General features: G+C 45.8%; 1 protein-coding gene across 1 annotated transcript in view; it reads right to left on the bottom strand.

The window, feature by feature from the left end:
- Positions 1-1130: 1130 nt before the first annotated feature.
- Positions 1131-14777, bottom strand: part of HTR4 (5-hydroxytryptamine receptor 4) — a 131936-nt gene continuing 118289 nt past the window's right edge. Inside the window, exon 12 of the mRNA XM_032594015.1 lies at positions 1131-1221. Coding sequence (XP_032449906.1) covers positions 1131-1221 — 91 coding nt within the window. The remainder of the gene's footprint in view (positions 1222-14777) is intronic.

The raw sequence follows: 14777 nt of genomic DNA, 5'->3' as shown, positions 1-14777 counted from the left end.
AGATCTCACAGCGTGTTAGGAGCAGAGCCAGGGCTGGAACTGGGGTCCCTGGTTCCAAGTCAAGCACTCTTTTCCCACCCCAGCACTGCTCAGTCCTGCCCTCCTGCACTTGGGGAGCTGCGGTGAGTGTCGCTCCTGTGCAGTGCGAGCTGCCCACAGTCTTCTCTGGGAGCAACAAGGCCAGATTCAAGGCTTTTGAGCTGCTACCGTGGGCTTCGCCACAAGTCTATGGGAAAGATTCCAAAGTCTTTAATACACACTGCAATGTTGGCGGCCCTACACAAGGCTCTTTAGAAGAAGATGCCCGGTTCTGGTCCAAGAGGGAAGCAAGCATCTCAGAGCTGCAGGGCCTGAGGCCACGGCACGGGGGGAAGCCATCTTCAGCCAAGCTGCAAGGGTGCCACAGAGACCATTCTCCTTCGAGAGCCCTGTGCTCCCGTCTTTTCCACGGTACATAAATGGACACCGGACTTAAGGAAGAGGGAGGGGAAGTCTGCAGCTGACATGGGGGCTGGCCAGGAGGATGCACGCTTGGACCCAGACACCGGAAGGAAAGTGTATTGGTATCTGGCACAGCACAGGACGGGGAAGAGACAGCAAGCACTTTGAACGTGGCCGTAACAGACGTGAACAAGCAAGTAACGCGTGCTTTTGGAACATGGCTCTGACCAAGACAGGCGTGGGGAGGATGTGTTCTGACAACGTCTGTGAGCAGACACAGCAAAGAAGGCTTATTTGGAGACATCTATGACTGAGATAGGACACAGCAAGCGATCGTGTTTCGAACATGAGAGAGACAAACCAGGAACAGTAAGGGGACATACTGGGGACAACAGAGAGTGTGAGGCACGAGCGAGACGCCAGGAAGAGGGAGTGCTGGGGAATGAAAAAAAAAAATCCCTTCACAGGGGATCTCTGGAGGAGAAACCCCAGGCAACAAGGAGGTTGTCCTGTCCCCTGACTCCCTCCAGCGCCACCTGCTGAAGCCCCAGAGGAAATCCCTGGTGGCCGTGGGCTGCCTGGCGTAAGACACGGTGGAGAGAATGGCAGGTGCAGTCCCACACAAGCAGCAGTTTAGAATCTGCCCTTTCTCCGAGGGATCGCTGTCTTCTGAGTCACTGCCCCGGGGCCTAAGTGTCACTGGGCTGAGCAGCCACCAAGGAAGAAGTTGCTGGAGGGTGACAGTGACTCTCCCATTGGCCACCACACTCCACCGCATCCCTGGAGAGGGGAGATCATAGCACCTCAGAGTTGGAACGCACATCCCTGATGATCTCTGCAGGAGTGCCCCTTGTGCCACACAAGTCATTTACCCCCTACTCGGGAATCTCCACTGACCGGCCAGGCCATTATTATTTTTGAACAACTTTAGTTTTTACAAAGAACTTATTAACGTTCAGCCAAAATCTGCCTTCGTACAATTTCCACCCAGTGGAACTGCTGTGCCCTCCAGGGCCCACTCAAAATTCTTCCCTCTACTAATTATATCCTCCAAATTTTCTCTTCTCCAGGCTACACATTCCCATTTTCTTTAATAGTTCATTATATATTATGGTTTCCAGATTATTGCTCATAATGATCACCGTTCTCTGAAAACAATCCCTATCATGATGATCTCTCTTGACATATGGTACCCAGAAGCAGCACAAATCTACACAGGGAGCCTGACTTGTATATATCATGCACTTTTCATCATCAGTTTACTTCTGTATGAATGTAGTCAACACTAACAATGGCAACTTGCTCTAGGCTTACAGGGAGCTTGTTAACAATTTGTATCTTTTTGACACAAAGAGCTGTCAATTCCTGTGGTTCTTTATTAAATGGGTGCAGAGTGTTTATTTATTTGTTATTTTATTCTATTTATGCCAAAATACAGGCCATTATGTTAGTCTCAGATAAATTTCATTTTATAGGTTTGGTATCATTTTAGTCAATTGAGGTCATTCTAAATCGCAACATTCAAGATGCGATCATTTAGCACCTGTTCCAACTAGACTTTAAGGATTTCACAAGCACACAGAAGATCAGATAATTTATTGCTACCTAGACCTTTCAGTTTAGTGTCATTCTGCCTTCTAGCTCTTTGGTCTTCAGGGAGGATCAAAAACAAAAACAAAACGACCCTGTTGATTAGGGCAGGGCTAAAACAGAATTGTTTTGGGCACAGACTGCCTTCCCCGGGAACAGCTCACACTCAGTGGGCCTGAGAATAAACCCACCCATGGAAGGCTTTATCCAGAGCTTTGCAGAAATGAATCTGCCCCGCGGTAAATCTGTCCTCATAATGAAATTAGCTGGCATGAATTGTTTTTTTAATGAAACAACGCTGACTCTTGCTCACAAATCATTTGTGTAATAGCTGTCTTAGCATTTTGGTAAGGTCTATTTCAAGCTATGAGTCTACCGTTTCTGGAGTCTAGCTTTAGTCTTTTTTAAGAACTGGGGCAATATTTACTAGTCTCCCTCCAGGTTGCTCTCATTTCCCCCGCCCTCAAAAGAGCACCAGTCAGAGATCTTATCAACTAGCTTCTTTAATCCCCTGAGATAGAATACATCTTGGCTCAGAGACAGTTAAATATTTTTCATGAATCCTGGACGGCAACCTTCTCCCTATAATATTCTTGTCTTTCCGGATGGAAGACTATTCTTATTTCAATAGAATATGCAAGATTTCTTCCCTAAATATTGAGATCTAACTATTTCTGGATTTGCTACTTGCTCTGAACATAGCTTTGATTCAGCCTTGGCTATATATTCCTTCTTCTATGCTATTTTCAAGTAAAAGCTCTCTAGATAACTCAAGATGCAACCTCAAGTCTTCATATACCTCCCTCCATTTTTATGTCTTGATCACTAAACATATCTATTAAAAGAAAAAAAAAACGGATAGGAAGGAAGGAAGGAAGGACGAAGGAAGGAAGGAGACAAGGAAGGAAGGAAGGAAGAAGGAAGGAAGGAAGGAGGGAAGGAGACAAGGAAAGAAAGAAGGAAGGAAGGAAGGAAGGAAGGAAGGAAGGAAGGAAGGAAGGAAGGAAGAAGGAAGGAAGGAAGGAGGGAAGGAGGCAAGGAAAGAAAGAAGGAAGGAAGGAAGGAAGGAAGGAAGGAAGGAAGGAAGGATTTCTCATTTCCCACTAGCCACATTTCCTTTTTTATCACACTTTTTATTTCCATCATCAGCAACAATAAAACCAAGCCAGGTATTAGGCTAAGTGTGTTATATGTGTATTAATCTGTGTATTTTGTGCCCATTTAACACACGAGGAAACCGAGTTTCACAGAGTTTAAATAATTTTCCCAAATTTACTCAGTTAATAAATGGTAGGATCAGACCTTACATTTAGGTCATTTTTGATATCAAAGTCTGTGCTCTTAATTGTCCTGATATATTGTTACTCGTTGTCTCGAGAACTGTCATGGCTAAGTCTAGTGTTCACGTGCTGCTGCCCTAGCATTTCCTTGTCCCACTGTGACAGATTCCAGGGTAAAAGGAGCATGTGCAGGGGTTTGTATTGTATCTATTCCACCTGTGGGAAGCCTGCAGGGTGATGTGGCTCCTCCTTTTACTGAAACACAGTGCGACTGGGATGTTAACACAGGACTCGTTCCTGGAGACCCCTCCTGCCCGCTAAAAGAGAATCTTTGCCAAGTGGCACATGTATATTCCGTGATGGGCAACTGGGGATACAAAGCTGAAAAGGAAAAAAGTCCTGCAAAAGGCAGGAAAAAAGTCAGGAGGGCATAGTCAAAGAGAGGAGCTGGGTGAGGAGACAGCACAGAACGAGGACAGAGGACGGACAACGTGCAGAAGATAAGGGCTAACAAGAGCTACGGAGTCGGGTATGTGGAAGGCTTCAGAGCAGTCAGGGAGAATGGAGGAGGTTCTCCCAGAAGCGTTTCTCAAGGTTACACTGGCTCTCTCATACAATCCTTCCAGAGCGTCAGAAATAAAGATCGAGATGACCATGGAACCACTGTTGGATGTCTGCATTCCTATTCAGGCTACATGAATGCACAGAGTATTGCAAGGTGAACGGAAGCCAGAACGCAGGGACCTGGGAACTAATGCCTTTTTACCGCTCATCCGCACGTGCCTCCTCTCATGACTTACTCCCTTTCGTGTGCCTCACTTTCCCCATTTGCTAAATGAGGAGGAGGATTATCTAGAAGATCCTCTGTGGCTCTGACATTCTGATTCTATGAGAGGCAGAGATGGTGGGTGACAGATCCAGACCTTCTGATTGGGCACCAGCTGTGTGTGGGACTGTTCTCCAAAGCTGTGGCTAATTGCTTGAATTTGGCTTTTAATATCCTATTGTTAGTATCTGATACTTTATATTCCGTATGGAGGGAAGAGGTTTCGCTGGAAACACGGGGAGGCTAATTTTTGGTTTGTATTAAAGAAGCTGAAAGACCTCAATTTCTGAATCTGTGAAATCACCCTGCAAAGCTGTTAAATGTATCTGGGGAGGATGGGCTAGGACAGCCGAAATGCCACAACTTAGAATGCAGCGAGACCACAACTGTCTCTCCTCAAACATATGCTTAGGCAAAACATTGGCAGAGCCGCTCAAAATCCCTGATGGAAAACCTCATTAAGAAAGAACCTCCGACATTTTAACACGCGAGTTCCTCAAGTGCCATTTCTTGTTTTGATGGTTTTAGTAAAATCGCCTACGATGTACAAAGCATTTTCGTATCTTTTTCCATACTTAATCGTTTACACAAATCCATAAGATAGGAGGGTATGGGGTTATCATTTCAATGTGAGAAGAGGAAGAAGGTCAATGTAGGGGCATGGGCTGATGGATGGGAGAGGGGGATCCAGGACTACAAATCGAGCATTCTGCCTCCCAAACTAGGAACCCTGTCCACCGGGGAATGTGGAAGTCATCTGTGTGCAGGGAAGAGTTTTGTGGTGAAGTTGAACACGAACAGTTGATGAAACAGACCTACAATTACTTGTGTTCCAGAAGAAGGAGACTGGCGAAGTCATCTTTCGCAAGGTGGTGTCCAGAGGTTATGTGTATCAGAATTATCTTGGGAACCTACAATCAATACAGAGTCCCAGGATCCACTCCTGACCTCTGTCAGCAGGGGTGAGAGGTCAGGGGTTGGGTGGGGAGAGAAAGCATCTTCATTTCTAAAAAAAAAAAAAAAATGCTCTCAGCTAATTCCTATGCACATAGGAGTAGAAGATTCCCTGAGCAGGTGGATATCCAGTATTATACTCACACCTGAGGCCGTGCTTTGGGCCAGACACTTAGGGGGCTTCAAAGGGAAAGTAGAGGTGAGTGGGAAGGGTCAGAGCTACAACATGAGGCATTCAGCGGTGGTCCACAAGAGATCAGAATGGAAGCACTGAAATGCACACAGCAGTGCATTTTAGCCAAGTGGATCAGGGGGCACTTCTGGCTTTTTATGACATTGATGATGAAATAAGACTTGGCAATGAATCATAAAAATGAGAAGTTAAAAACGCAAAGGAGGGGCACCTGGATGGCTCAGTCGGTTAAGCGTCCGACTCTTGATTTCAGCTCAGGTCAGGATCTCATGGTGTAGGAGTTCCAGCCCTGAGTTGGGCTCTGAGCTGGCAGGGTGGAGCCTGCTTGGGATTCTCTCTCTCTCTCTCTCTCTCTCTCTCTCTCTCTCTCTCTGCTCCTTCCCGACTCTCTATCGAAATAAATAAACTTAAAAAAAATATGCAAAGAGCGAAGTTTGGAATGTGTTCTTTATGTGATGGAAAAATAAAATCCTCGGGTACAATTAGCTTATTGAAACTAATTGAATTGTCTATAAACAGTGAACACACAGGCTTGCACTATGTTATCAGTAAGTTCGATCGCTCAAAAGGCAAAATGCCCTAGGTCAATTTCTTCATTTGTCTTTAGATTCATTATCAACCACAATAGAATCTTGACTATGGACGAGCCAGTATTTTCCAAACATGGGGTGTGATCCACAGGGGAATGTGTCAAACAGTGGGCACAGAATTAAATAATCTGAATCATAGTAAGGGTGTCTGATATCTCTTTAACTTATTCTGCTTATTTTTATTTATTTATTTTTAAAACATATATTTTTAGTATTTATTTCTTTTATTTTTGAGAGAGGGAGAACACACACATGCTTGAATGCACAAGCGGGGGAGGGGCAGAGGGAGAGGAAGAGACAGAGAATCCCAAGCAGGCTCTGCACTGACAGTGTGCAGCCAAATGTGGGGCTCAAACCCCCGAACCATAAGAACATGACCTGAGCTGAAAGTAAGAGTTGGACAGTTAACCAACTCAGCCACCCAGGCACCCCCTTTAAATACATATTTTTTATATTTATTTATTTTTATTTTTGAGAGTCGGGGGGAGATCATTCTACCTATTTTAAAGAAAAAGACTCAGTCGGTGCCCCCTCTGGCTTTAACAAGTTTCTAATACCTAACACATGGAGAGCAGGCCTTAGGCTCACAGTCTTTGACAAGCAATGGGATCAAGTCAAATTTTAGTGATAATAATTTATACAAATAATAACTGATTTTGTTTTCATTGCGCTATATTTAAAACAATCTTCTCTATATGGTTTTGCATTCGAGGTCATGATAGCTTCCTTTACAAATACATTTATTCAGATTAAAGATGTATTTAAAGGTAGTGGTTCAGTTGGTTAAGCGTCTGACTCTTGATTTTGGCCCAGGTCACGATTTCACGGTTCGTGAGATTGAGCCCCACGTAGGGCTCTGTGCTGACAGTGCGGCCTGCTTGGGATTCTCTCCCTCCCTCTCTCTCTGCCCCTTCCCTGATCACACTCTCTTTCTCTCTCTCTCTCAAAATAAATACGCATTTTTAAAAAAATGTATTTACAGGTAAGTAGTAGATAAATAGTAGCATGGATAGAATGCCGATATAGTAGAAGTTGTGAAAGTAGCAGGCAAGTGACAAAAGTTCTTATCAGACAGATGGGAAAACGGACTTGCAGTGAACACAGAGTCTTGGCAAGGACATAAAGTGATGCGTCTGCAGGGTGATGGCTCTAAAACCACAGGCCAGCACCCCTTCTGCTATTTTCTGCTACTCGTCGAAAAGACCCAAATAGCTGAGTTTGCACAGTTTGAAATGCCTAACTTTTGCCTCTGGACACAATGTATTCCCAGAGCTTTTTCACCCCACCCCTGGCCTCAGATGTGTCTGTGTTTCAGTATGCCGAAGTGCAAGGTCAATCAGTGGGCACGGCTTGTTCCAATCCTGAGGCACCTCTCGCCCTACCTCTCATATGCGCATATGACTGAGGTCAAACCATTCTCCTGGTGAGACCTTTTTCCCCCCTCCTTGCCTACCACAGTTCCTAAATGACCAACAAAAGGATCAGAACGTTGAGCCTTTGGGGAATCAGACTGACAGCTTTTTCTGCTGAACTATTTCAATGTGGCTGAACCTGAAAATATCTAGGAGAAAATGCTTTAAAAGTGCGGACCCACAAGAAAAACAGCCACAATTTATTATGTGCCATTTACTGTGCTAAACAAATCATGGGTTACCTTACATAACTTTCACAGCAATCTCCTGACACAGGTTCTACTATTTGCAGGTTCTGGTTGACTGGAATGAGGCCGAGTAACTTGTTCCAAGTCAAACATCTGTCACCAGGTGGAGCCAGGATCGGAACCGGGCGATCTAACTGGCGTCTCACTGCACCAGCATGCACCTTGAATGTGCACCTTCCGTCAACAGGCACCCTCGGGTCCTAGCCCCTGCAGGTAAGAAAATGGCCTGCTCTTGGGAAGCTGCCCAGGTGAGTAGAGAATGTGTCAGGTGCATAAGAGTACTTCCGATCCCTCGGGGTGAACTAAGCTTCAAGAGGAGAAGCAGGTGGTAAGAGAGCCCGGAGGGGGAAGTGATTAGTTATTGCTCAGAGATTGAGGGGGTGGGGACCAGGAAAGTTTAGAGAGCTCGTGTTGGAACGCTGCCTTGAAGAATGAGTAGGCTTGTCCCAGGCAGGAAAGCGAGAGAGAGAGAGAGAGAGAGAGAGAGAGAGAGAGAGCATTTAAGGCAGCAGAAATAATCCAGAGGTGGGAGAACTCACTATCTGCAGAAAGCTGATCGATCTTGCACGCTTATTACGCAGGGAGTTAGGCTGGGGAAGAGTTGAGGGAAATGAGCTGGACAACCAGGTTGGGTGAGGCCAGGAGGGCTTTCTATGCCCTTCACTATCTGTCCACTACAAGTCCCACTATGTTGCTCAAGGTTGTTCTATTAGAACTCAATCCAGCTGGCATTTACAGTTTCAAATCCCACAGGTCTGAATGGCCTTTCCATCCTCTTGAATGCTACATATGACATAGGTAGGTTGTCTCTCTCTGGTTATATTCTACCCATTGTCCCCAAAGAAAACCAGAGGCAGAAAAAATAAATTAGAATTTGCAATACCGTCAAGAAAAGGTCACCCTCAAACCACCAAATATGTGAATAGCCTTGAGTTCAGTTCTAGAGTCCATTTTTTGGCAACTCATGGGCAAACTGGACTGAATGCAGAGAAAGTTGCCCAGGATGGCCTAATTATGTGTGTGTGTGTGTGTGTCTGCTTCCAAGGGCTCAAACCATCAAAAAGAAATGGGATGATACAATCTCAATTGTGAGTTCCTTCATGGCAGGGATCCTGCCTATCTAGAAATCTGCTGTGTCCCTACTGCCTGAAACAGTGCCTGACCCACATTAAGCATGTAATAAAAAGGCAAGAGATGAATGAATCAGGGAGAAGGACTCAGAGTTCTGAGACCTGGATTCAGATCTTTGTTCTGCTCATACAGCAGAATCGTCTTAAACATCTTACATCTTGGAGCCTCATTTTCTTCTCTGTAAAATATTGGGTTCGCTAGTCTATTTCAGGCATCTCTTAACAAGACTAACAACCCCATGGAGTGGCCACAGGAGACGCTGGAGGGATGGGGTCGATGGTCACGGCTCTGTGCACACACATCCCCATATAAGCATCTGTTGTGATCAAAGCAGTTATACTTTATTGTTCACACGTCCAAGGAAGATTCCATTTGAACAAAAGATTTCCACATCTGCAAAAACGTGTTTAAAAACTACTGGACTGCTCGAGCTCTGTTATCACTTCCAGCTATAAAACTCGAAGCTTTGATGACGCTATGATATAGAGAAGTAAAATTTGACCCAAATCTGCAACCACTAGGGCTGTTCCAACAGTAAAATGTCTTGCTTTGAATAATAATGAGCTGCCTCTCATGAGGGGGGCGATTGAAAACTACTTATCAGATAAGCTACAGAAGAGACCACTGCATTAGCTGGAATATTTGGTCAGATCACTTCTCAAGCCCTTCTGACGTCCAAGAACCAAAAATTCTATATTCTTTCAAGGGTTTTCCGTTCACTAGTAAGGAGCACAGTTTGGTGGTTTCCAGCAAGGGCTTCGACATCAGATGAACATGCGTGAGAATCCTGGTCCTAACCCTCACCAGCTGTAAGACGCTGGCCAAATTAACCTGAGTCTCAGTTTCCTCATCAGTGAAATGGAAATAATAATACCTGCTCCATAGAGTATATTAAAGATTCAGTAAGATAGTGCATGTGATACACTCCGCATAGACGCGTCGCATAAAAACCAGTGCTCGGTAAGTGGTAGATCTTACGATGACGATGATAGAGAAGGAGGAGGAGGAGGAGAAACGCGAGGGGGAACGTCCAGACTAGGAAACCAAATTATTCCTAACGCAACTGGCTATTATACGTGACAATATATTATATTACGACAATATATGACATATATTATTATATGTGACAATCACATATGTACAGGTGTGTGTGCCCAGGGACGTATGTGTATACACATGGACACACACACACACACACACACACACACACACACACATACTCCTTTCTCCAGAGGCAGAAACTTAAAGCAGGCAAGGCCAATTCACAAACACAGGAACAAATTACATTATACCAGCCAGCGAAGGAAACGAAAGTCTGAAAAGAATAAAAGGAAGAGGAGCAGGCTCCAAATATATTTGTTTGTCACGTTGATCAAAACACAGACTCGCTCGTTTCTTAGAGAATAAAAGGCTCTCCAAGAACAATTCTAACTGTGAAGTGTTTCTAAGAATCTTGTTAAAAATAACCTAACATAGGCATGGAAACAAGACGAGACGTTCAGAGATCATTTTCTGAAAAGGAGGTTCTTGGCTCTTGGCTTGAATCTAACCCAGAGCACACACACAGTTGTTTGTTTCTATAACCAGAAGCTCTTCCCTGGGTCTCCTCGCGCAGGGGCTGGAGACGACGTCACAGTGCTTCTAGAAGAACGGCAGCTAGAACCTGCTGCACGCCTCCGTTCGCCGCGGCTCCCATATCCTTGCAGGTGAGGTACTTCTGAGCCTGCTGCTCAGGAACCATCCTGCCCCTTGTCAGGAGGCTATTATGGTGACTTTGGCACCCAAGTGCTTCCCTCCACCACCTGTTCTGACAACGAACCAGCGTTCGCGTGACAGGAGGCTCGTTCTGCTAACCTGCGTCTCTGACTTTTCGCCTCGAAAGATGCTGATGCTGACAATGAGAACTCAGTTTATCAATAGCTGGTGTGTTCCAGGATCCATATGTACAGTATCTCACACAAGCCTCACAACACTTTTATGAGCAAGGGCCATTTAGAACCGGAAGAAGTTGAGGCACAGAAAGGGCCAGTAACTTGCTCAGGGACACATAGCTTCAAGGTGGCAGGACCTGAAGTCAAACTGAGGTCTGTCAAATACCAAGTCCTATGCATTTGGTCATGATATTAAACTGCTCTACAGTACTCTGGTTCCTCCCAGGTTGGGATATTGCCTTGCTATTTCCAGAGCCTGAAGTCCTGGCCCTGACATACGAGAAATGAAGAACACGAATACCAGATTGAGGGGGATGTTTCTCTAATCTCAACCTAGGGCTCCTTCTCCCTAAACATATTTAAATAGTAATTATGTTCATATTAAGGGCTCAAGTGATAGAAATTTATCGTGATGGGTGGATGGGACAATGTTTTCCTCACACGGAATCACAGGCATTGAATCAGCTATGTACCATGGAGCATCTATACAGCCTGGGGATAAATTTCTTCCTCAGATACGTCTAAACTTCCTCCCGTCCACAGACCGCCGGAAGAATCCTAAACCAAAACAGAATGGCCCTTGACATTAACACTATTACCTCTGGCACATTTCTTCCCACTGGCCATCTTTCCAGAAAGTCTCCAGCTCCAACCAAATGAAATAAAATGACTGAGGTAGGTCTTGCTCCCTTCTCGAGTGTAGTTGCACTGTGGGAGGATCTCTTGCGGTTCCATAACTCACACAACCACAAAGGAGGGATCTAAGGGCGTTTCCTTAGACCTCCCGCCCCTTCCTCCACCATGCTCATTCAAGTCAACGCTTCCAGTGACCAATGTTGACCACCACTTCTTTTTTTAAATGTTTATTTATTTATTTATTTAGGGGGAGAGAGAGAGAGAGAGAGAGCAAGCCAAGAAGGAGCAGAGAGAGAGAGAATCGCAAGCAGGCTCCACGTGGTCAGTGTGCAGAGCCCAATGTGGGGCTCAATGTCATGAACCATGCGATCATGACCTCAGCCAAAATCAAGAGTTGGGCGCTCAGCTGGCTGAGCCACCCAGGCACCCCTTGATCACCACTTCTAAGTGACTGGTGGTTGTCCCAATTTCTCCTATTTTATTCTACTTCTTGTCTACTTTAATCCCATTAGGAACACCCTAGAAAGGCAGTCCATGCCATGTTGTGCTGAAATACGTACTCTTAAAACTTCAGTCTTTGGTCCCTACTTCTCTCCCTGCAACCTTGAAGAACAAGCCAGATCCCCTTTTCGTGTAACAGTCCTCAGATAAATTTAAAAAAAAAAAAAATGCTGATGACCATGATTTCCTTTAAGCTCCAAGTTCAGCCTCCCCTGTGCCTGACATTGTTGCTCCTAGGTCCTGAATTCTGCAAGGGAGATCATGGTGCTTACCCTTTTCTGGACACACTCCAGTCTGTCGACACTCAGTATAAGATGGAACTTTACCGCCTCTATGGGCCAGGGACCCGCATCCTGACACCGTGGACCGAACACACGTTTCCAAGGAGTATGGGTTTCTGGTGGGTCTCTTAGAGTGTTCTGGAGGCAATTCCTTCCTGAACAGCTGCTCCGACTAAATCGGGAGGGCTGTGTCCCTGCCAAGTACATGCTGTAAGAGAACAAGCTCACAGAGCCTGCCTGGTGGAAAGGGCTTCTCAGCAAGGTTACTGCCGGCACCGTAACCACAGAAATTCCGGGCCCTGCTTCGCAGAAGTGATACCAGTTATCGTGTTCTACAGGGTTTTGGTTTTTTTTCAACTTGTCTCATCTTGGGAATGGATGTGAGTTAAGAGAAGCCACGTGGCGGGGTGTCTGGGCGGCTCAGTTAGGTTAAGCGTCCGACTCTTGATTTTGGCTCAGGTCATGGTCTCACGGTTTCATGAGTTCCAGCCCCACATCGGGCTCTGTGCACTGACAGCACGGAGCCTGCTGGGGATTCTCTGGTTCCCTCTCTCTCTCTGCCCCTCCCCCGCTTGCACTCTCTCGGTCTCTCTCAAAATAAAGAAACAAAACAAAACAAAAACGAAAAACAAAGAGGAGTCGCGTGGTGCAGGGCACTGCAGTGGGCAGGTAAAAGCATACATTGTCCCCTGGCGCTGGTAAAAGACCTCTCTTGCTGTCGCCTGTCAGTGGTAAGGAGAGCCTATGTTGCGAAGCCCAGAGAATCCCTTTCAAGCAGGGTTTCTCAACCTCAGCACTATGTTGCAATTTGGGCCAGACAATTCTTTGTTGCGATGGGGTCGGGGGCTGCCCTATGCATAGTTGGAAGCTTCGGCAGCATCTCTGGCCGAAATCCACTGATGTCAGGAGCCCCCGCCAGTTAGGAACACCACACACGCTTTCGGACATCGCCACATGTCCCCTGGGTTACAAAATTGTCCCCATTTGAGAACTAATGGGTTATGCCCGCACTAGCTCAGTATTTAAGACGTGGAACGAGGCCTAAACTTGAAGGCACTTCCCTGTTCTATTGGTGCTGAAAGAAACAAGGACTCCTTGGGGATCGACACAGGCTCCCTGCTCTGGCCACCGAACCAAGGGATCTCAATACCGCAGTACTCCTGACCTCCTAAAACAGAAGCATTTCTGGTCCCCAACTGGACCCTTTATATCGAATCTCTACCAGTGGAGCCCAGGCTCAGGTACTAACAGCTCTCCAGCAGCTCTAGTGTGATCCAGGGTCAAGGGTCGGAACCCCACACCACCCTGCCTCCATTCGTGACCCCGGACCACTCTGGGCGTCTCTGGAGCTGGGTGCGGTTTCGAAGTCTGCCCTGCAGAGTGGCATGCCTGACCCGTCTTTATTGTGGGCGCCAGTCTCAGAGGGCTGGTACACGGAACCTCAACACCATAGCACCAAGTCCAGCACCTGCAGAGCAAAAGAGGAACACCAAAGGCACAGACAACGTACGCAGCTTGTTCGGCATGGTTAGCACGTTTTAGATTGGGTCAGAGAAATGCCGACAGGTAATTTAAAAGCCAGAAGGCATATTCAAAATAACAGTCCCAACTGTTCAGCATGAGGCATAATGTACCCAGGAAACAGGTCTTGTCTCCTGTTGCTTAAACAATTATTTATAAACAGTGTGATTAATTTAATTTAATTCATCCCTGGTTTTTCTTCCAGTCGAGGGAGGGCGGCATTCCTTGTGTGGGAGCAGTGTTTAGAGAGCACAGAGATTTCTATTGACTCATCTCTTACGAAATGCTTATCAGGAAAGCTGAAAAAATAACTGGAGAAGTTTGTTTAACCAAGATATGAATGATGTTATATATACAATTATAATAACAGCAGTTACACCAGCTTCCGTTTATTGAGCACTTTCTGTGTAAGAGGAGCTGGGCTCAGCTCTGCACATACAGTCTCGTATTTAACCTTAACAAAAGCCCTAGGAGATGGGTTCTCATAGTATTCCCATTTTACAGATGAAGGAACAGAGACCCAGAAATGTCTGGTCACATGTTAACATTTGTATCAATAGTAAGTGACAAGTCTCAGGACTAAAACCCAGGTGTGCCAACCCCCCGGACGACAGCCATTATGCGTTTGGTTTCATAACTCAAGTTCACCTCCCTCTAAGTCAGAGGTGGGAACTTTTCCTTGAAAAATGTCTCCGTGGAGGGAATAATGCTTAGGCCTCAGCACTTCGGCCCAAAAGAGGGCATCCTGGAGGGCAGCTTAAGCCACTTGATTACTAAACTTCAGGTTAAGGGGGGCTCTTCTGATGTTGTTATTCTGTTTTCCTGGTGTTCTCTCAACAAGAGCAATGTTTCCCGAGAGGTTGCTTTAGGTTGTGATTGGGAAGGACGAGGGACAGGCCAGCTTCCTGGTTGTGTGAGCAGTGCGGCCAGACAGAAACCCAGGTCTTGGTTTAATGCTCTGTTTGCTGCCATATTGAAATTCTTAGTAAGTTTATCTTTGAACCTGTGAAGCTTGAGGGACAACGGAACATGCACCAGTGATATCTGGGGCACTGGCGAGCACAGGCTATAGGTGCATGTGTGTGTCCGCCATAGTTCCTTGCTGCCTCAAAACGTTAATGATACCCCACGAGTACAGGATTCTGGTAGACTCGCCATGTCTAAAGTATGCCTCAGAGCAAATACAAGGTGAACACATCATATATAGAAAGTGTTTTTCCTGTTTTCCATCGTCTCTTGGTC

Source organism: Lynx canadensis, chromosome A1 (genome assembly GCF_007474595.2).
Source record: "Lynx canadensis isolate LIC74 chromosome A1, mLynCan4.pri.v2, whole genome shotgun sequence".
NCBI classification, from domain to species: Eukaryota; Metazoa; Chordata; class Mammalia; order Carnivora; family Felidae; genus Lynx; species Lynx canadensis.
The sequence above is the reverse complement of the archived record's forward strand: the minus strand, read 5'-3'. Positions and strand labels throughout refer to the sequence as shown.